This window comes from Taurulus bubalis, assembly GCF_910589615.1.
Source record: "Taurulus bubalis genome assembly, chromosome: 7".
Classification (NCBI taxonomy): Eukaryota; Metazoa; Chordata; class Actinopteri; order Perciformes; family Cottidae; genus Taurulus; species Taurulus bubalis.
In genome coordinates this window covers 25216020-25239484 of record NC_136595.1, presented here as the reverse complement: position 1 = coordinate 25239484, position 23465 = coordinate 25216020, and the positions used below count along the sequence as shown (strand labels likewise).

General features: G+C 46.8%; 1 protein-coding gene across 1 annotated transcript in view; it reads right to left on the bottom strand.

Moving 5' to 3' along the window:
* Window positions 1–23465, bottom strand: part of ralgps2 (Ral GEF with PH domain and SH3 binding motif 2) — a gene marked incomplete at its 3' end in the record, with an annotated part of 65805 nt that overhangs the window by 30026 nt on the left and 12314 nt on the right. Inside the window, exons 2-8 of the mRNA XM_079220475.1 lie at window positions 17059–17163; window positions 15194–15324; window positions 14929–15036; window positions 13388–13438; window positions 4032–4115; window positions 548–637; window positions 363–455 (exon numbers count right to left, since the gene is read on the bottom strand). Coding sequence (XP_079076601.1) covers window positions 363–455; window positions 548–637; window positions 4032–4115; window positions 13388–13438; window positions 14929–15036; window positions 15194–15253 — 486 coding nt within the window. The 5' untranslated portion in view covers window positions 15254–15324; window positions 17059–17163. The remainder of the gene's footprint in view (window positions 1–362; window positions 456–547; window positions 638–4031; window positions 4116–13387; window positions 13439–14928; window positions 15037–15193; window positions 15325–17058; window positions 17164–23465) is intronic.

Below are 23465 nucleotides of genomic sequence, written 5' to 3'. Positions count from 1 at the left end.
TGGTTCCCCGCACAAAGAAGGGTCTATTGAAGATGTTCTAAATCTGCTGTGTATGAATATAATACAGACTTGCTCATGTGGCTCAAAAGATGAACTGCTGATAATCATTTAAAAAAAAAAAAAAAAAGACTATGGGAAAAATTATTCTGCACATTTATTTGGTGACCCTATGAATTTGGGAAGAACTTGGTTTATTTATTCCCTCTGAACTCAGCGCCCTTCATCGTGTCGCGTCCCTCGTGTGCTAGTTTGGATTATCCTTGTTTACGCGTCCCGTGTTTTGGTACAGATCTGCGTGACATCCTCCGGGTTTCTCACCAACAAACACAGCCTCGCCGTCAAAGAACTGTAAATAAACTCACCGCCCACGTTTTGGTCAGCCTGAAGATGGGGGCGCTCTGCAGCGACGACACCACGGCCATGACCGCGTGGAGGTTGTTCATGTCACACAGTTTCTGTGAAAGGAAGTACAAAGAGGGACGCATTAAGGTCGGATTTACGAGGCAAACAGTCGTGGCGATAGATCAACAGTGGTGCGTTTGTGTACCTTGGCAGTGCGGATGTACAGACTCAGCACCTCCGCTCTGATCTTCAACGTCTGCGCATGGAGGATCTCTCGTACCACCCAGAAACTCGTCTAGAGAAAAGAAAGAAAAAAAATAGAGTTCACGCCACCGAGCGACTCTCACACACTTTGACAAGAGACCCCGGGGGGGAGGAGGCCGCAGAACTGATGACACACAACTTCATCTCACGTGTGATTTCAGGTGTGCGCATAGAAAGAGTCCCAAGGCCCCGCAGACATGACAACGCCGGGCCTAAACCCGTACAGAGCGGCGCAGGAGAGCGTGGGTCGGCCCGCTAACGGGGGAGGAAACGCTCCATTAGAGTCGATTAGGAGCTACTTCTTGAGGGAAAGCAAGAGCCTCGCAGGAAAATACGACCGATTCCAACTGATTCCACAACAAATATACACCATAACTCTTAATATGTCAACCGAGAAAGGAGGAGTGTGTTCGGAGTACTTGGCCGCAGACCGAGAGTGACGTCGGAAATCTGTCTCTTCGGGGGGAGAATGACGGTAAGCCAAAGTTCTGATTACACGTACACACACACAAACAGAGAGACGAGTCAGTGAATCAATCAGTGGTAAAGCTCTGGAGAGAGGGGGGGGGAGAGGAAAAAGGAGACGAGCGAGGGACGAGGGGAGGTAACGGGAGGGGAAGTCCGCTTCAAGGTGCTGCGGGGCTTCAGCCGTCTGCACATCGTGTCCCGATAAGACCGTCCCAGGCCGACCGACCATCTCGCCTCTGCTGCTGGACTTTAATGCGCTCTTGATTAATTGACTTCGCCAGCGCGGTGAACGGGCTTCCCCGTCGAGGTGTGCTTCTTGTGCGCGTCTATAAATTAAGTGTGTGCGCGCCTGCTTCACCATGTGTGTGTGTGTTTTTTTTACTGCATTCTTGACGTGCACATAATTTGAGCCTACAGCTCGCTCTTTTTCCTGGAAACAGCCCCTAGACTTGTTTTTGTTGCAGGACAGAGGTGAGGAGCTGAAGAGCGAAGAGATAAATTCACCCGACTTCTCACTCTCTCTCGGTCTTCTCCTATAAAACACATGGTACACACACACACACACAGTAAGCAGAGCCATATGGGTTTCATTTTCACCATTTGATGAAGGAGTCTAAACAAGACGAGAGAGATGGAAATGGAGAGGAGGAACATGGATGGGGTGGACCCCGACTGCCATTGGCTTCTACTTTCATTTGCGTCGCTTGCCTTTGGGAAGAAGCAGGAAAAACCTCTCAAGACGTCGTCACATCTTCCTTCCAGCAGACAGGAGCTTCCATTGACTGTAAAACGTGATTCCAATCTTCTAAAACATGCGGCGGCTTCACGTTTAGTTTCCTCGGCGGTCTAACGTCCAAACCCGCTACGGGCACAGCGAGGTCCTGAAGCAGGAGATCGTGTTTTCGGGGGCCCCGCTTTTATGAGCGTATCGAGGCCTCCAGATGGAGCAGCGAGGCCCCGGCGCTTCAATAATCATAAATTAAGCGGAAGCAGACTCATAGCTGTGGATCAAACCATTTAATAGGCTGGGGGGTGAAGATCAGGTCAAAGAGGATGAGACTACTGCTGACTGAGACTTATCTGATCCCTAATGGGCCGACGCTTGTTCAATGGGAGAATTTACATTTTGACGTCAACTGTTATTTGATTGCATGATTTACATAATAACCGGAAGTTAATATGGTAGTAGTAGTACTTTTCCTAAAATGTAATCAGATGCATAATCTGTAGCGATTATATTTTTACAAGATATTGCTCCCGCTATTTGTTTGTAGTCCGATGAGTATTGACCAATCCCATTTGAGTGGTTTTGGTTGAATTAAACCGGCATTCTCTCTCCTGTCCACCAGGGGGCGACTCCTCTCATTGCATAGAAGTATATGCGTCATGTAAAGCTGCATTCTCTCTCCTGTCCACCAGGGGGCGACTCCTCTCATTGTATAGAAGTATATGTGTCATGTAAAGCTGCATTCTCTTTTCTGACAACCAGGGGGCGACTCCTCTGGTTGTATAGAAGTATATGTGTCATGTAAAGCTGCATTCTCTCTCCTGACCACCAGGGGTGAGAATGCTCTCGTTGTATAGAAGTCTATATAAATGACTCCTCTAGTTTCAAGTCTTCTTCAATACAGCATGACGTTCATTTAGTAAATTATGGTGTTTTCATCTTCCAAATTAAACCCTTTCTGTGTGTTTTCACATCAGGAAAGTTAATCGTTACCTTTTTGGTCGCCTAAAAATGTCCGGTTCTACTTAGCTCCACCCTCCACCCGATGGCAGCGCCCAAAAAAACAAAGCGGAGACAGCCAAACAGGCAAAAAGTGCCAAACTGGACGCTTTAAAAGCAGCGGTCCACAAACCTATGGGGGACGTCACACTGACTACGTCAACTTCCTATATGGAAGGGTGCTGGCTACACCCAGAAATATGTAAATAAACTCTATTTCACACCAATATGATGCACTCGGTAGGTCCTACCTTCTGGTGAGAATACTGTCTGTTCCCGTTTGCTCATAATCACATAAAACCACTAATTCTCCATTACTGCTGTAATGATTTCAGCAAAAAAAAAAGACTGACTACCGTGTGCCAGGTTGCTGCACAGAACCCAATAAGCCTGAATGACTACGCGTTGATCATAATGGGCTCCGAGTTATTCTCTCCTCGCCAGTTCTCTTCTGCTCCATCGGCTCCCGGAGCGCCGTGCCAACCAAACCGGGACCGAAGGAAGAGGAATATGGCTTTGGCTCGCGCTCAGGAGCTTTCTGGGACTCTCTGCCCTCCCAATCCAAGTTTTATCCCCCGAAAAAAAAGAAGCTCATTTTACTTGGCTCGCAGCGGCTGAAATGTGTGCAGCTAACATCTTGAATCACCGTTTGGGATCTGCTATACATGCCGAAGTTTCCACAGCAACACATTCTTGTTAGATCATCTCATATTTATCCTGGAGGGCAGTGAAGTGAGTCTTAAAAGGGGAGCCTGGCAATAACACTGGAAGGGGATTAAAGGGTATAGCTGCCCCTTACATCATTACCCACAACTTCCTGCTGATGATGTCACAGGGCACTGAGAGGGAGGAGGGGGCTGGGAATATGTTTCCCCGCGCGCTGCACCAACATGCAGGAGCGCATTAATAACTTCATGGGCGCCTGCACCAAGGACAAAAAAAACTCCTTTCTGTCACGACAACCCGGGGGACTATTTATGACGAGCAGACCTGGAGATATGCAGGCGCTGCCATGACAAGCAGGGCCTCAAAAACAAACACCTCCGGGAGAGCGAGGGCGATGATTTAGAGCTCGGAGGACGGAGGCAGAGGACACGATGGAAAGAGGAGCTGCAACTTCTCCATTCCTAAGTGACCGCGGCTCATAAATCCCGAACATTGCAGCAGAGATTGTTTTCCGTCTCTCTCCCCGTGGGTGAGACCTGAAGACGTACTGAATGAGAGGCCTCACCTGGTTGAACCTGCGAGTGAAGGCCACGACATTTGGGGCGGAGCTGTGCTTCTCCTTCTTGTTCCAGCCGCAGCTCGACAGCTCCTGAAACAAACAACAGAGGAACTGACGTTAGAAACTGAGCCAAAGTTTTTTTATATACACACACACACACGTCAGCATTTTACTGAATGTACAAAACAGTCAAGTCAGAGGTCACAGGGTGGGAAGTGGAGATGAGGAGGAGGAAAGAAAAAAAGAGATCGAGGACAAGAGCCAGAGAAAGGCTGAGCCAGATTGATGGATGAGTGCAAAATCAAACGGTGAAGTTACGCAGCAACACGCTCTGCCTCAGTATGAAGCCCAAAACTCAATATTGATTAAAATAGGGCAAGGCAACTGATTTCATTTCATTTTTTTAATTACAATTTTGGCATTCAAAGGATGATGAAAAATAGTAAATGTAATTAAACGTGTGGGTAACTGTCCAGCAGTGCATTTCACAAGAATGCTCTCGTGTTATAAATCCAGCGCACCCTTTTCCGTGCTTTCCGCCTCACTGGTCTGTACAACCGACGAGTAAGTTGTTCCTCACATATCCAGCCCTTTTAAATGTACACACTCTCACAGTGCATTTCACTTTAAAATGTACAAAATGTCTAAATGCGCGATGTTTCAGTCAATGAAATTTGGATTTTTGCATTAATGGAACAGCCCAATATTGAAACTGTTCCATTATTAGACCAAGTCTGGGTCCAAGAATTCAACTAGCCATGGCAGGAAAACCACTAACGATAACTCAGTGCCCATTAGCAGGAACACCCACGCCGACATTTAAACTACGGTGTTCTGTGCAGGACGAGGCGTTTGCACGCCGGCCAACACGGGGTCATGTGACGCAGGCCGATGTCAACATTGTTGATTTAAAAACATTTTTAAAAGGCTTTTGAAAATTAATTCATGGGGTAGGAGATGCACGATTATCTACACAACACAATGCATTTAGCTGAAGAGTGCATTGGGGTTCGAATATAAACAATGAAAACACAACTTCGTGGACTTTTTACAGTGCAGATCTACAAACTGTAAAAAGTTTGAATAACGGCAGAACATGTCCATTGGGCTTTGCACCAACAAGAATCTGGTGATACGATATGCATCATGACACAGGGGTGACGATTCAGTATTTTGCAATAATTTAAGCTGTAAATCTTATGTCAGGAAAACTGACCCAAAAAAAAGAGAGCCCGTTTTCATGCAATCAGGACAGAGTGATCTGCATTTGCATTGATCGCTATAACATCCAACATCATAGCACTACTTTTTGTGCACTGAGCTATTAAACTATTAACTCAAATTACAGCAATGCAGTATCAAAAAAGAGCATGCTTTCTTATAGCTTCCATCACAGGCTACCAGAGACCTAGAGAATGTCTTCCAAATAATTATTGGGTTTGCCAAATGCCAACAAAAAGCTGAAGACTTCTGCCAGTCTCCAGAATCAGGGTTGGACTTGAAATTGTCACGTATTAATTTCCTGTTCATCATCTAGGCAATGAATCGTTCTATTAATATTAGTCTTAAACAGCAGCGGCAGCTGTGAAAGAAGCATGAAGCTGATAGTAATCGTATTGCACTGGTGGAAAGACACAGGGGCGGGGACATCGGGGACATTTCCTCCCCCGAGCACCAAGCTGGACTCGGTTTGGCCTCGGCTGCTGTCCTCAGTGACGAGGTGAAGACGGGGACCACACAAACTCTGCGAGGGGGAACCCAGAGCCTCCTTTTGGCCCCGCAGGCTGTCCGGAGGCCAGGGACGCTGACGTAGCAGCAGGGAAAATGTTGAGCAAGCTCTCCACTCAATCCCTGCCAGCCCCGGCCGACTTGGGCCGCAGTATGAACAGCTGAGTTCACTGTGAAGCCGACTGTCTGCGAGCAACAACCTCTACACAACCTCTACACAACCGCCTGACCTGGACGGCCCCTTGCAAAGAGGCAGCCGGTGGGGGTGAAGAGACAACAGATCTAATACAGATGTGGAGCGGGAAGAGAGAACACGTTCATGCGTGGGCGAGGTGATGTCTCGAGGCCGACGTCGGCTGAGTCAGGACTGAGGAAACGAGGAAAAAACAAAGAGAGAGAGAGAGAGGAGACGAAGGGATACGGTTAAGACTTGAAAAGACAACATTGTTCGAAGCTCAAACAGCATCCCCGTCACAGGATGGAGCTAAATCCGACCGCCGCTTAGGAGACACTGGCCCGACTCACCGGAGGAGAGCTCGCCGTTTATTTACACGCGTCTCCTTTTTTAAATAAGCGCTTCCCTTTCTACCTGCCCATCGCGTCAATCATCCTCCTTACGCGCACATTTGGGTGAGGACGACTGGTACATAAAGACGTTCCACAGTCCGGCGGGAGGTGTGTGTGTGTGTGTGTGTGTGTGTGTGACCACTACCTGACCACCCAGGTAGGCTGGCGGGCCCACGTCTCACAGAGGCCGCCACAACGTTTCAACAACCTACACGGAGCGTGGGCATCATCCGTCTGTCGTCGACGCCGTTGCATAATAACCCCGAGGCCATCGTGTGCTCTTCAAGCGGCAGGGGGAGTGATCCGCAGCCTCTCCAGAAACGATTAGGATTTTAACTTCCTTTGTTTCGCCGTAACGGTCTTTCCCCCCCCACCCCCATTTCATTTTTTTCCACACTCAGGCAGCGTTTTTTAAAACACAGTTGAGTCTTTGGAGAACGGCCTTGACGAGACAGCTCTGGTGAGGAGGGGAGTTTTAAACGCTGCAGTAAATGTTGCCGCCAAGCCTCAGACAGAGCTTCGTTTCCACATGGAGGAGCGTCAGCAGCGGTCCTCTGGGGCTGCTGGAGGCTGCATCCACACCAACATTAAACAACAACCGAGGATCCAACCAAATATAATAAAAGATCAGATTCCAAGACAAACATCCCACACCCAAACTTCACCTAATCCCCAAACATCTCCCCGTCCACTCACTCGGCAGCGTACTCTTGTACGACCACATCGTGAGGAGCGTGACACAGAGGCTGAATCAGACAACCAGCTGCAGCTAAGCCACAAATTGCCATGACCTCACGCTGCGATGTCTTTTGTTCTTCGTCTGCATTGTTCATGGAAAAAATGAAGTGTGGGGGATCCAAGGGGATATCAGGGAGAGGCCCACGGGGGCTGATGAAGACGAGGAACAGGGTGGAAAAAGAAGGTGGGAGTTGCCATGAGAGTAGATGAGATCTGTGGAGAGCTCTTGAGGATGACAGGAACACGTACAAGTACAACGGGAAAAATCTGCACAGTTATGTCTGTTGCTGATCTGGACCAGTGGCGAGACAGAGGAACCCAAAACCGATTACCATGTTCTGCAAAATGCATCACCGGTCTACAGGTGGGCCGGTTCTCCTCTGTTCTGGTAGTAACTAAACTAGAATAGTTTGCCAGGCAAGTCCAGGTCCGTTCAAAATGTCATAATAAGTCCTTTTAAAGCCACTTCATCAGAAATATGGGTGTGTCCATGTCGTCAACGGGTTAGCGACATTTAAATATTGAATTAAAACCGTTAACGGCATAAAAATGTCTGGTTGTTGCACGGTCGCTCGTCAGAATAGATGTTCCAAAAAAGCTTTTTTTTTTTAAAACACTATTAAACCGTGTTCACTACCACAAGAGTGATCAACTACGTGGTTGTAGCGCTCATTCTGCCCACAGTCTAACAGCACGAGGATCTGGAAAGTCCATTTATTGTGGTTGCATTGCCGATGTTTAGCTTGCCAAGCCGCTGTTGCCCTCCACCGTATTGCCGTTACAAAACGGGTCAATTAGCATGTTGAGTTTTGGGTTACTGGTCCTGTGAGGTCACAGTGACCTTGACCGTTGAACACAAAGTACAATCAGCTCATCCTTTAGTCCAGGTCTGCGGCAAATTTGCAGAAATTCCCTCAAGGGGTTCCTGAGATTTTGCATGAATGAGAATGGGATGGACGGATGGTTGAATGAGACAGACGGACGAACAGACGACGTAGTTCCCCCGGCCAAAAAAAGACAAAGAGCGAGCAGAAAAGGGGGGAAAAGAAGGCCGTAAAATGAATTATTGTTTCAGCGGCATGTCGAGCCAGCAGCAGCATCCATTACCTTGCTGTGCACACCGTGGAAAGAATGACTTTTCCAGGCGCTCCGTGAATACATGTATCCTATGTGATGACTCTGATGGTAGTCCAGGCCATCTTTCACGGCTCGTGAGAAAGCTGAGACGACTGTAAAAACATCATTAAGAGCTCACTGTAACGGTGGGGCAGATATATGCATTACATGTGTTTTTGATGGGGGGGCCTCCACTGGTTTTGGACAGATTATTTGAGGAGGAGAGTATTTCAACCGAATCGCAACGTTCGTTTATCCTCAAGAACACAACCGTACACCGAATTTTCCCATTTTCTGATGAATCTGGTGCATTCACGTCAAGTTATGTTTTCCAACCCACTTTGATGGCTTTTGAAAAATCTGTCCCTGTGGTTTTTGAGTCCGCCTCTACAGCCAAAACATTCCTGTTCTCCGCCTTTCCAGCATGATGAATGTGTGCTGACCATCACGCTGACAGGCCGGAGTGTGGGTGGGATTCCCCACTGCGGTTGTTGTGGAGCAATTATTGTCCAATCCCTCCACCAGAAAACAACATGTGCAGATTACAGGGCCTGGCGGAGAACTGCGACTCAGTCTTGGACACAGTTTCAGAGAAAACACAATACATTGGAGCAAACGTTGCATCTATGTGTGTGTGTAGAATATATTCAGTCAGCGCTGGAAAACATTAAGCCTGCAGGCGAGACATGCCAGAGTGTGTGAAACGTTACCTGCCTCCAACTACAAGCCATCACATCTCACATGAGACCTTCAATCTGTTCAGAGGACTTCTACGCCGGGTTCTCAGACACGGGAGGAACTGACGTACTACTCGGCGGTACGTTAAATGCAATCTGATAGCCGTTCCCCGAGCGCTGGAGCTCGACGGGCCAAAGCCACTAAATTGCAAACTTGGCTGTTGTCATGACTGTGTTGAAAACAAAAAAGGCAACCCCCAGACCCACATCTCTCAATCTCTCTTTTCCTGTCAGCCGCTATTTCATTTTCAACTCGCACAAACATTCAGCGGCAGATCGTCTGATAGTGACGTTAGAAATGGAACCCTGGGAGAGGGGAACGGAGAGATGGTGGCAGGAAAAGTCCCAACGGTGCCCCTTTTTTCACTCGCATGGGGCAACGTCTGAAAGGTAAGGTGCCTTAAACTTGCATTCTCTCTACTGACCACCAGGGGGGCGACTCCTTTGGTTGTATAGAAGTCTATAGAAAATGACTACTTCTCGATTTATTGCATCAGTAAACATGAGTTTATGTCGCAATCTCTAGTTTCAAGTCTTCTTCAATACAGCATGATGTTCATTTAGTAAATTATGATCATTTATCATATCATCATTTATGATCGTTTTCAGTTCATGAAAGTAATTGTCGCCTGAAAATATCTTGTTAAACACTCGGTTCTACTTAGCTCCACCCTCTCATGTAGAGTTGTTCCCATACCAATACCAGTATTAAAAAACAACCAATTACTATACACCGGTGGTCAAACAATGTCGGTAACCCTATTTTATAATGCTACGTTGTGAACAACAAATCCATATTGATGTCGGCAGCAGGCAAGATGGTAAATGTTAGCCGTTAGCAGCGCAGTCCTGCTTGACTAAATAAGAGAGAAACGTTATATTGGGCAACATTGTGAGGCGTTTAAGCTCCATTCATACGGACGTACAAGTTAAGATGAAGCCATACCATGATGTTTTCCAACGTTATTTTGGAAAATGTAGTGTTTCGGCAAGAAACTTCAAAGTTGTTTGAAGGAGATGTTTCACAGCAGTGTAAAAATCATCAATATTAGGGAGGGATTTATGACCAGTTTTGCTTTTTGGGTTTTAAAAGCACTGGTATCAGATCGGTACTCGTGTCACTACTGGTAAAAAAAAAAAAAAGATGGCAGCGGCCTAAACGCCAAACTCGAGGCTTCAAAACCGCAGTCCACAAACCAGTCGGTGATGTCACAGCGTCCATGTCCACTTCTTATCTACAGTCTATGCATAATCATTTTGATCTTTACATTTCTCTTATCAGCCGATCCGTCCACACTACAGCGAGCAATCCGATGCAGTTCACTCCGGATAAAATAAATAAAACACACGATGCTTCAGCCCCTTAGAAATCTCTTCCTCATAAATTAAGATGAGGAAAGGATTTAGCTACAAGTCCCATGCATCCTTTCCCCTCCCCCGTCTGTGATCCATCTTGTTTTTTCAAGGGAAAAATGGCCCAAAAGAAAAATGCCGGCAATTCAGCGGAGGGTTGTAGATTACACGTCTGCTCTCTGCTATAGATTATTATTTCACCATGAAAACATGACTTCTGGTGTTCTCATCAATTATACCCGCGGCCCCCGGTCTCCGGACATCTTTTTGCTTCGCAGACGAGCAGCGCTGTGCTGACGTGGGTCCATTACGTGTGTGGGAAGTGGATCACAGCAACCCTCACGCATGGCAATGCCTTACGAGCTGTCACTTAACATATCATCAGGAGCAGATGTGTTTAGGCTCTGTGCTGTCTGCTGTGTCACCGTGGCATGCGCTCAACGTCTGGGCCTCCGCTAAAAAAAAAAAAAAAACGTCTTTCTCAAGGCCTTTCGGATAATAAAAAGAGTTCTTGAGGAACGCTGGACTCTCCCGCCCTGCTATAAAAGAAAAAGAGGATTTATTGCCAATGTGAGGGACGGTTATCTTTCCTTGGCCGGACCTTCTCCGTACATCTGCTGCATGTCAGCGAAGGGGAACTCTCGAGCTAACGAGCTCCTCTGTTCTCCTGCGGTCCCGCCCGGGGGAACGTTTGACACGCTCGCGCCAGAACGTCCGTTAGGGCGTCACGTACACATGTTCGCAACGCTGTAAATGCCAGCCGTGCGAATTAGCGCTTGGAGAGACTGTTTATGATGCGTTTATGACACACAGACACCAACAGGCCGAGTCGCAGCCAGTTTATGCTCATTTAACCCATTTCAAGTAGTCGGCGCAGCTGCAACGGGACGGACTGCCGATGCAGAAAATTGAAACCGTGCAGAGGAAATGATTTGCAGTGATAAGAGCAGGCGAAGCTGTGTTTCTACAGCAACGCTGTTGTCAGGGGAATCGACAGAAAACATTTGGAATCTGTGCAGCCGCAGACCGGCGGGAACACTTGGAACCGAACCGGTGGAAAATCTGATTCGTCTCGAGTGTGTTATCATGCAAAAAAAAAGGCAGAAATTGTCAACTTGAAACCTTCTGAAGAACATCTGGTCTCGTCAGAGTCCAGTATGTGTGAAACTGAAGGTGTAATCATAAACTGCTCTGTCTTGACGATGTCAACAAATAAGAGTGATCATGAAAGTAATGCCATTTGTCTTCTTTCCACTCAAAATGACAATACTTTGTTCTAAATGAATGCATGTCCTTTAACCCCAATTACTGTGTGTGTATATATACATAAACTCTGCATGTATATTTCAGTGTTGTAACATGGCATTTAAAGACTGCATAAATGGGCTGCATGTCAGTAAAAACATTATTGCACAACTCAACAGATTCAGAGTTATTTAATATTTTCCTATTCAGGCAGTGAGCCGAGTGAAGCAGCAGGCACACACACACACACACACACACACACACACACACACACACACACACACACACACACACACACACACCTGCTTTTCCCATTATGTGTCTGCGAGGAGACTGACAGCAGTGGAAACTTTAGCTGAGTTTCTAGTTCGGTCATAGCTGCTGTGCATTTTCTTCTTTTTTTTTTTTTTTTCAGCCGGTGCTGCGAGACAAAAGCACCTTGAGAGCAGGAAAAGCCTCTCCGGTCCGCTGTTGGGTCACTCTCCCTCCACTGCAGCTTTCATCTCCCCGTCAGCCCTCCTCCTTAAAAAATCTGACCAGGACTCCTTCCCAGCTCCACTGCAGGTCTCGCCAGAAGATCTCACCATCTTAAAGCAATAAGTGAGCCGCAGTCCCCGTGCACATGACCCTTCAAACCTTCCAAATTGCTACATTGGACACATTTTCAATAGGCTTATAAAACCCACTCAGCCGGTCAGTCAGTCAAACCAGACGCTGAGCACAGGAGCATGTTCGCCTTCACAAAGAACCTGCTGCAGTAAAGAAGACGTCAACGGCTCCCCGAGTGACGAAACAGCAGAGGGGGTGCGGGGGGGTCTTTTCCACGACTCGGCCACAACCAACTATTTAAAAAGAACCTGCAAGGCGACGGCGATATCTAAAATTAAATGAAAAGGCGGGACCGGGAGAATGATAACCATGCGTGTGTGTGTGTCTGTGTGTGTCTGTCGACACAAGTGTTGCACATGTGCAGAAGCAGGAGTCAAGACTGTAGCGCACCGCACTGGGATGTGGTCTGCGTGCTGCTTTTATAAAAAGGCCACAGCGGCCAACCTTAAACACAGGTTATCCATGACGGCTGTCAGGAACGGCCCGACGATCCAAAAGAGAAGAAGATTAACGCCGGATGTCCCGGAGGCGACGGACCGGGTGAGACCCAGATGCCCCCCTTTGATCTGCATCACTATGATAAGCGTCGGTGTGCATGGGTGGGCTCTGATCACAGTTGCTTCATATGCAGGACACCAACCACATGGACATTTCACAGGGGAGAATACAGGAGGAGAGGGACAGAGGGAGAGCGGCAGCAAATGGAGGGAGTCAATTCTTAAATATACGTACATGCAATTACGCTAATCGTCCACTGGGACGGTTGTCGACTAATCTACATTTGTTTGTTACATTTGTTTTGAGATGCGAGCGCTTCAGGCGAAGCTGTCGACACCGGCGGTAATTCTGTTAACAAAAACTAGGATGAAACATGTTTGTCAGCATCCTCTTCCTCCCTCAGTCCTGACAATTGTGCTATTATAATGCATGAAGTCTGCAGCTGGGTTCAGGTGGTTAATTAACACATGTTGGACCGCTGGGTGCGACTGGACTGACCCCCCACACACACACACACACACATCACTAACGAGCAGTTGGGAGGAGGCGGAGCAACAACAAAGCTGCATTCTTTATCATTCAACCCGTGTTCGTCATCTGATAATAATAATACAACTAAATCTAAAATGACAAATGTACGGTTTTGGTCAGACTACATTGAGTGAAAAGAACATTTTACAAGGGACGAAGGCGAAAGAAGAAAAAGAAAACATTTGCACTAAAACTTGACTAAAATATAATGACATTACTACGAAGGGGGAAACGTCTCACCTCTGGCTGGATGGCTTGGAACACCGGAGCATCCATGAGCGTGATCTGACCCTGGAGGAGACACAACACAACAGCTGTTAAGACTTCTGCTTTGTTCAGATTGGGACACCATTTTGTCAAAAGAAGATTCTCAAAACACCACGCTGCCCCTCTCCAGCAGCACTGTCGTGGACTGGAAGAATCATTAATGGTCTCAATCCCAGTTGACCAGAATAATGTTGAACCGATTAAAACACTGAGGCGTTGTCCTCTGGAGCAGGTGGTTGGGACCGAGGTCTTTTAGTGACCTTTATATAACGTGATACAGCACGGGAAGATGTTACATGAAGACGCTAGAGTTAAAAAGATAAAGAGTGCCCCCTTGTGGTTGAAATGGTGCAGACCACCGGACAAAATTACAGACATGATGAGGCTGGTCTTTTCTTGAAGTTCTCGGCCACATTTTTGCTGTTAAACAAGACTGTTTAAAAAGACCGGTCTATTCTGCCTGACTTAAGGATGTAATGTTCTCCCTGCGTCTCGAAAAAATAAAATATACGATTAGAGGCTGGAATGACCATTTCATTTTTACTGTAAGCAAATCTACTGCATTACAAACTCTGAACAAACGTAAAGGCGTTGTGTGTGGGTGGGTGTGTTTTGATTCATTATTTTCTACTTTTATTATTTGGATTTCCTCTTATTTTTTGCTTCACGTTGTCTGTTTGCTCTACTTTCCTGTCACTTTCTTACTACTTTTACTATTGTAAACACACACACACAAAAAAATCCCTGTACGTATATTTAAAAATAAATTAAAGACCGGTCGAGAGCACAACCGCAGGACTATGAACACAAAACTGCCCGATTGATTTATTAACATTAGAACTGTGAACGCTCACAGAAAACAAGGGCAGACTCCCACACAGAGCTCCCCTCTGCAATGCAGTGGGATTGTTTTATCAGGACATTCATTGTGCTACACACACACACACACACACACACACACACACACACATATATATATATACACACACACACACGGTGTGAAACAGAAAGAAGAGTCATCTACGGTAGTTTTTAAAGGGACTGTGGATCTGTTCAGTGCCTGTGGTTTGCATGTCCCACATTTCATCGTAAGTGTGTCATGCAGTGTGGGACTCGCACAGCCCTGGTCTCGGTCCGGTCTAAACCCTTTAAAAAGTCTTGGTCTCGGTCCGGTCTAAACCCTTTAAAAGTCTCGGTCTCGGTTTAGGTAGGACATTCCTGAGCTACGGTATTCCTCACAACAAGGAAAGGCTAATAATTCAGCGGAGATGTGATGTCGGTTCGTTCATAGTTGCCATGGAAAAAGTTTGTGCAGCTGAAGCCAGATGAAATCCATCAGTGCCGGCTTGGCACTGCCACACGTCATCAATTATTACTGATCCAAACTCTGACCCCATTTCCTCCTCCATCATCATCATCATCCCGTCTCCTCCTGTCTCAAGTCAGCACATCGCGTGTGTGCTTACTGAACATTTTGCTTTTCAAACACTCAGACGGACTTGAACTTCACTTACTGCATATTCTTCGGGAGTGACCTTCAGCACATCGAACACAACGGCGTCAAAACTCTTCTTCAGGTCCGAAGAGCCCTTATCGCTGAGAGACTCGGCGCTGCTGCTCTTCTAGAAAAAGAAAAAAAAAAAAAACACACACATAGTTGCATTGTAAGGCAAGAAGAAGGATGGCGGTGCATTCAGGGTGCGCGGTTATCAAATAAAGCGCACAGGGTGAATTTGGCAAAAGGAGTGTGTGGAGGTCCGGTGAGACCTGTGGCCTCACCTCGGAGAGCGTTGCAGCGGTGGTGGTGATGATTGATTGGCCATTGGGGAGGTCCATCATTCCCACACCATCTAGCTCTAGTGCACGAGACCATTCATCATCCTCAGCTGCAGCAAAGCCCGCCCGGCCCTCTGAAACACACACAATAGGTCAAAGTGAGTTTGTATACACAGGCTGACACTCATCTTGCAGCAACAGCACCACCTACTGTTGGATTGGAGCATTTTCAGCTCATTATTACAGACCACCAAGTCGACAACTGAAGCTGAATTCAACCCCCAAGTTTGGAGAAGCAGACGGGAGTACCAGCACGAGAGCGAAGCAGCGTACTCTGAACGTCCTTTACCGTGATGTCAGACAGACCTTTAGGACCGGGATCTGAAGCCGTGACATCAATCTATAGTCTCTTCAAAGCTACTAGACTCCGTTGACAAAAACAGTACGCAGAACACAAGGAGTTGCTGGTCTGCCTTGTGTGACTTTGGTGTTGTAGAGGGTTAGTTCAGAGTCACACCATAACACACACACACACACACACACACACACACACACACCGATCGAGGCAGCGGTAGACTGGCAACTTCCGTGTTGTGCAAGGTAACATTTCTGTTTTTAATCAATGGAGTCTTGTGGCTTTGAAGAGCGTATAGATAACGGCCTCAGCTCTCATCGGAACACTTGAACGGATATTGATTTTTGCTGGAACTCCTGCAGCCCGATGTGCACTCTTACAGTCGCTTACTTTCTTTCACCAAATGTCAAAAACACAAACAGGTTTTCCAAGCAACGGTTTGTTTCTTTTGTTGACTAATTATTAAATCAATCCTCTAACATTGTGACTCTTTTTCAAACTATGAATCATCAGATAATTATTAAGTAGTTTGAGCAAGAGAAATCACAAAATGCATTTTAATCTTCATTCAATTCTAATTTTTCCTCAGAACTTTGCAAAGTATCAGTTATCAGTATCCACATACTTCCGTTACTAATATTCCAAACCACCTGAGAGTATGTGGAGTGATGGAAACCCAGCGAGATCATTTCAGATGATCTCATGCGGCGTGACTGTCAGACTGGAGGCTCCGTGTCTACATCCTTTACAGATGAAATTTCAACTGAATGATTTCCTGTTAGGATAATATATTTCTGAACGTTCTTCTCTGCCCATGACCGGAAAACTCCTCAGAGACAAAGGCTTCTTCTCCAAACGCACACACGGTAACGAAAAATAAGAAGTTGCTCAGAATACTGAAAGCGAGCAAAGCCGTCCCCTTGACAATGCCAGGCTCTGTGAGAGTGTGTGCGCATGTCGGTCTGTCTTCTTGGCCGCCTCAAGGCTAAAACGGGCCGGTACTTTAAGAGCCATTAGCTGCCTTCCACAGTTGCACTCTGCCAAGCCGCGAGCAAACACCACTACATCGCTCCTTTTGTTTGGACGACTCCACAGGAAGCGATAGAACAGTCTGTATTTACAAGCCAGAGTCTGTCCGTTGTTTACAAACTTGTGCGTCTGTAATTACCTTACTTCCTGCTCTCACACCCGTGTGTGTGTGTCTTGTTGTTTTGTCTGCGCTGCCCCTGGGTCATGACACCACTATGGAGTATTGTTTGCGGTCACAACACACACACACACACAGGACAGGGTTTGTACTCGTCCGTAAACGCTGTGATGAATGCGACGCATCTGGTTTGTTTATCTGCATCACAATAAGCGATGCTTCAACATGCAAAACTATTTTTGTAGACAGTTTGTATTCAACCCCGCGGGCACACAAACGGGTCCGTGCTGCAGCCGCACCTCCGAATAAAATAAAATAAAAACAAAAAAAACAAGCCGCCCTTGCAGAAGGCGAGGCTGAACTCACCAGTCGCGCGTGTCAGATGCGCATAGCGTTCGAGGCGAGGTTAGCCGGTTGTTCTGCGTTGCCGTCTTTGTCTCGCGAGTCCCGTCTTCGTCTGGCTCCTGCTGTCTGTGTGACAGTGAGGACGACAAAAGGAGGCAGAATGATTCTTCTGGAAAAAAAAACAACTATAAAACTCACGCACACAATAGGAATGAACATTGTTCCAAAAAAGAAAAAAGCCCCCCGTGGCTGATCGGATTTTGCAGAAATCTCAACTTCAATGCCTGAAGCTAGCCGTGGAATCATATCATTAGATCCATTTATTATAGTTAGTACAAGGATCTCTGTGGGGAAAAACAGTTGTGTTTGAGCACCAGAGTCCATTTAGAAAACCGCTAATTTTACCGCAGGGTCCGGGTTCTGTTTCTCCCTTCCCTCAAGCGGGCCCAGCAGTATTTCATTAAGTCTCATGGCTACTAGTACCTCGCAGTAACGTTGATATTCTTGCATCACTCGGCCTTATTGCCCACCTGAACGCTAAATACAATACAAACGAGTCGTTCAGCATGAAAGAACATAAATCGTCTGAAGAAATCTTCGTGGACTAAGACCAAAAAGACAGAAATCAACCAAGAGGGGAGCAGCCCTAATAATCTAATTTCATAGATTGTCCACAGTAAATCTCAACTGAATATTAAATGACCGACGCAACACCTACTTCAACTAAACAAGAAGCACAGAAAGGACAAGACAAGCAGCTAAGTATTATTTTCATTGTGGATTAATTATTTTGTCTATAAAATGTCAGAAATGATTGAAATCATAAGGGGCCTACGGCTACGTCTTTAAATTGCCCGCTTTGTCCAACTAATATTCAGAAGCCCACCAAACGTTGGGGGTCAGGGAATTCTGAGTTTTGCTTTGAACAAACTCAAGTCACTGGCCTCGTCATCAAGGCCAGGTGGAGCCAGACGAGAGTAAATCCCATCATGCTCTCTGCCTCTCTCACGTGGAGCGCCTCACATCAGCCAGCAGGTGTCTCGCTCCTACCGAGAGCCGAGAGCCTGTGTGTCGGACTGTGTGGGACCGATGAAGACTAATGCTGCATGCTGGCAGACGGCCATCAGGTGGCGGCTCAGATCTCGTCCTCCCCGTCCAGGTTGCCGTCGCGCCGGTTACGGGTACAAAGCTCACGAGCAGGACAAACACTGGATTAAGATTTCCACTCACCAAAGTAAACTTTAAACCTCTGCTGGCATAAGCCTGTGCATTCTTTCAAGGATCACATCTGAGCACGTAAACACAATCGGAGCTTGATACGAGCAACACAGGTTTTTAGTTTTGTGCTCGGGATACAGAAATAACGTCTCGTGCACAAAGAGTGTGTGTGTGTCATTGTCACGTAACAAAGTGTTGATCCGTCTGGACCCCGGGCCGCTTTTTCCATCCTTCAACTTAACAGCTCCTTAAGACGCCCACAGCTATGCTCCTTCGGATACACAAAGAGAGGCAGCACCTCCTCCTCATGAGTCACTGCCTCCCCATCCAATCCTCAGGGATCCTGATGTAAGAGCCATTTCCCCCCCACACACATCTCTTCTTATCTTGGCAACATCCATGCACCTCTTGACAGTGAGCTGAGCTGACATGCGTTGCGTTTGGTGACATAATTCCACGTGGTTGAGTCCTTACTTCGCCTTCTGAGGTTCAGGTCAAGTCAGGGCTGCACCCAAATCTGTTTCTTTTAATCTAAATCGCTGTTTCAAGTTCCAAGGTTCGACTATTGGTTCCTTCGCAATCAGAAAATCCATTGTCATTGAGTTTCAGTGATGATTTTGACCACGTTAACATTATATTAAGCAGTTTCATGACGTACAGAGCTGAAGGGACGGCGGTCTAGATCAGCTTGGAAAGGCCCGAGGCGAAGGCGGCTTGCAGCTGCGGCCCCGAGCTTTACGGCGACCCTCGCCCAATATCTCGCCGCTTCCTGTGACGTTGCACTCGCTTCGCCGTCTTTCGCCATCAACCCGCCTTGAAACACTAACCACAACAGTGCTTCACAGTGCTTCACACCATCCATTTTGAGACAACCTACATGTGTGATCAAAAAGAACACCGAGTTCTTCATAGAGCTAGCCTCTAAAATTGAAAGAAAAACGACTCCACTCGGAGCATTTCAGGTCGACTGCGGGGCCACCGACGGATGATTGGACTCACTGACCGTCAGGGGACAGCCCTACAATGTGTCTGTGCCCTGAAGGAACAGCATGAGCACAAATAAGGTGTAGGTGTGTCTTGGCATCACCTTCAGGGGGACGTGGCGGGTATTAGGAGGAGGAAGCGGAGAATAGCGGAGGAAGAGAGAGCGAACGTGGAATGATTTGCGTTGGAGCAGAGGATGTGTCGCTGTTCATCTTTACGTGACTCATTACTCTGCATAGCAGGTGCTGTTGAATCACACCTCTCTGAATCGGCTGGCTGGCTCCCCCTCCCCCAGTCGTGAAGCCGGACGGCTTTTTGACATTCACATTGCAGCTCAAACACACACACACAAAAAAAAAAAAAAAAAAAGGTGCCGGCAGCCCGACGGGGCCTCGTTACCGAAGGGCACGTCGAGTGGGGTTGTAATCTCGTGCGTCGCCGCGCACACGGCGGCGTATTTGCGTGCGTGCCAACACACTCCGCGTGCCGCTCTGACCCTTCACATTCCCGTCTCCAGCGGCCCCTGAAAACAGGTCTCCGCCGCTACGCTATCTAGTCGGCACGTCCTCTGTCCTCCTTACGGTAAGAACATCCGCCTGTAAGTCTGTTTGGATTAATGGACGATAAGAACGTTCCAGGGGCTAAACGAATCACAGAGAGCGTACACTGCATGCATACATATGACATTAATTGGTTAATCAAGAAATGATTAGCAGATTATATGAAAATAAAACACAGTATCATGCCCCGGTTTTTTGATGCTAGATGTATTAATTAAATGTTCTGAATGTTGTAATTCCGTGACAAAAGTGTGGCGGTGCGTCACAGATGGCTGTATATGGTTGGAAACACTAAGAAGCTGGTATTCAAAGCAGCAGGCTGCTCTGAGCCGTAGATCTCATTTACTTTGTATACATGTTTACTCACGAGCCCCAACACGAGCCCCGAGCTGCTGCATGGACACACAGTAAAGCTACAAGGAGTTTTTAAGCTGGTTGTGAAACAAAAACGGGACAATCCATGTACTTTGTTTACATTCTTACAGGTTGGCAGTGAGTCGTACGATAGCCAGTTAGTTAAAAAGGAAGCCGGAAGAGGTTTTATCTTGTGGTAATTATGGCTAATACTGGAGCAGCAAAGAGAAAAATGAAAAAGAATTGATTGAAGAACCCAACAAAATAATTAAAAAAAGGACCATGCACAGGCAAAAACAACCATGGTCGCTCATTCAAAAGATTACAAGTGGAGCGACTGTATTTGAAAATAAGAAAAATGGAAAACTGTCCTGAATCGGCCCTCTCCGACACAACTAATCGAATATTTATAAAATAAAAATTGACGACTGCAATGTCATCGTTTCAAATGCTCCGCTGCATATCAAATCCATTTTTGGTTTTCAGAGATGTCGTGCAACTGTGACAAAAGGTTCCTGGATGTTGCAGCTGCAGTCCAAAGTAAGGAGTTATATCCTGTATATTACACTATTTAAGTCTTCTTTTGATGAAAAGATGTGTACATTAACAGGTGTGTAGCACGACATGGAAGTAAAAGCAGTGCTCGGTTTATTTAAATGTTATCAAGAAAATACTTCCCCCCCACTACTCCAAAACAAATGCATGCGTCTAGATCCAGATCTTTATTCCACAGGACAGTGGAGCGTGTGGAGATATATACCGCTTTAGTCCACAGGGGCCGCCAAAGACACCAGAAAATGAAAGCTCCTTGTATAGCTGCTTTAACAAGAGGACCAGAACTGCACTGTGTTCAGGGAAAGGTCACAAGTTGTGAGACGACGAGTGAAAGGTCAGACGAGAGATTTGCGTCACATTCGGCATCAACAGGGTGCTGCTGCGCGACTTCAACATCTCCTTCGACTACGCCGGCCTGAAGCCCTGCGAGCCGCTCTTCACAATCTGCTGTGTGCGAGAGTGCCACAGGCGTGACTCTTTAAAATCAGACTCAAAAGACCTCATAACTATGAACGAGGTCCCAGGTAAGAGCCCTGGCCTTCTCCCTGCAAAAACCCTTTGAAAAAGGACAGAAAAGAAATCCACTTATTTCCCCCAGCACCTCCTCTGTATAATAAAACAGGCACTGCAGAGACGCAGGCTTCCCTTCGCCTCGCAGCGGCTTCATGCATTTGAAAAGCACGCCGCAGATGCACTGAAGTCAGGGAACCAAAGTAGGTCAGTGTGTTGAGCTGAGCAGTGAGGAGTCTGACAGCCCATTAAGCTGTGCCCTCTTCTCCGTTTTAGTAAGGTCATCCGCACTGTTAGGAGCTGCAGGCCTCAAAGTTATTTCAGGCAACTTTTCTTTGCACTAGATCACTTAATCACATTTAAATTTGATCAAATGTGTTTACATATAGACTATGGATGCATCATTTTAGAGGGAAATGCATCAATCTTAGTACTTTAGGAGTAGATTTAAGAGGCTAGATCGATGAAGAACTTTTTTCCCCATTTGTAAACATATCAGTTATACAGAAATAAAGTAAAAAAACAAAGTCAGATCCACAAAAGCATGAAAAATGAGACTGGGTCCTCGTCGCAGACCCTTGAGGCACTGAGAAGGCCGCCCTAGAGCCCGTCTGAGGTATTGCGCCCCGAGAAGGGGCGCACCACTTTAAAAGAGAAGGAGAGGGGCGCGCTGGAGTTATAAGACAAGACAAAAAAAACAGGACGCCATTGCAAAACGTTGTTTTAGACCATCGGAAGACAAACTCGTTATTGAAAATAGAAAACAACTCATTGCCCAGCACCACAAGTTTGCTCTAGTAAGACTTTGGGCTAAACCTGTAAACAAGTTCGGACACAAACCACTGTACCATCTGATAATCACAAGCAGGACTAGCCTTAATGATACGAAGGTCTTCACACTGTTTAAAGGAACCAAATGGAGAAGCAATACTTCCAACTTTGGCCATAACTACTGCAGAGCCCGTTTATCACCAACAGGAGCTTCAGTGATGTTACAGGGTCGAGGATCGGATCCTGGTTCCATCCTTCCCCGGGTTCTAGTCAAGCCCCCCCGGAGAACACTATTGATCTGTAGATAAGAGGCCGTGTTGAGAGATCTCGCTCTCGCTCTCTCTCTCGCTCTCGCTCTCGCTCTCGCTCTCGCTCTCGCTCTCGCTCTCGCTCTCTCTCTCTCTCTCTCTCTCTCTCTCGCTCTCTCTCGCTCTCTCTCGCTCTCTCTCGCTCTCTCTCGCTCTCTCTCTCTCTCTCTCTCTCTCTCTCTAATAACCTTCACACGCACACGGCATGTGGCTGCATATCACAGCAGTTCGATACACACTGCTTTCACTCGGCAGGTTGGCTGTTCATGCCGAGGTTAGCGGCACCGCCTGGTGTGTGTGTGGGTGTGTGTGTGTGTGTGTCATGACCAACACCATCACTCAACTGATGTTCCGATGGAAGTCAACCAGCAGGAATAAAACTGTGAGAGGGGCCAAACAAAAAAAACAAAACACTGCAGCTACGTCCGAAATAACTTACATCGCTCCATAAAAACAATGTGCTCCATTTGTTTCAATTTCTTTTCTTCTTGCCCAAGGCTCTTCTCCAACGGGTCCTTCCGAGAACAGGGTGTTTCATCATTTTAACTCTCACACAGAGAGCAGGTTCGTAACTCTGAGGACTCGCACAGTTTGGCAACACAGTTCACACCACACTCGTGTCCCCGCTGCTTATGGAGGGAGGCTCCATCAACACAGAACACACACACACACCACAGGAAGTGAGAAGATAGCGCTCCATTCCAAACTCACTCAGGCTTCCAGACAAGGAGACTGCGTCTATCTGGCTCATCACAGCAGCGTAGTGCCGGAGAACACGAAAACAATTTAATGACGCCACATCATTTGACAGTGAAAGCTTTTTTTGTTGGGAAAAATCAATAGGTACTGAACCCAGTGACACCACACACACACGCACACACGCACCAGCCTGACATTGAAGCAGCTGTGCTCCGCCCTCCTACACACCGAGCCACCAGTTCATGAATATTTAGGCCCGTCTGTGACTGGAAATAAGCATAATCTTGCTTGAAAAACAGAGCAGCCAAGGGCAAAGTGGGTCTTAAATTAAATAAATAAAATAGCTCTATTACTTACTTTGAAACTTAGAATATAAACCTGAAAAAGGGCTGCGTTTCTCCGAGCAGCATCACTTACGTACTTTTGTTATGATCCAAATTTAGAAAATTAACCCACCGATCAGCTGATC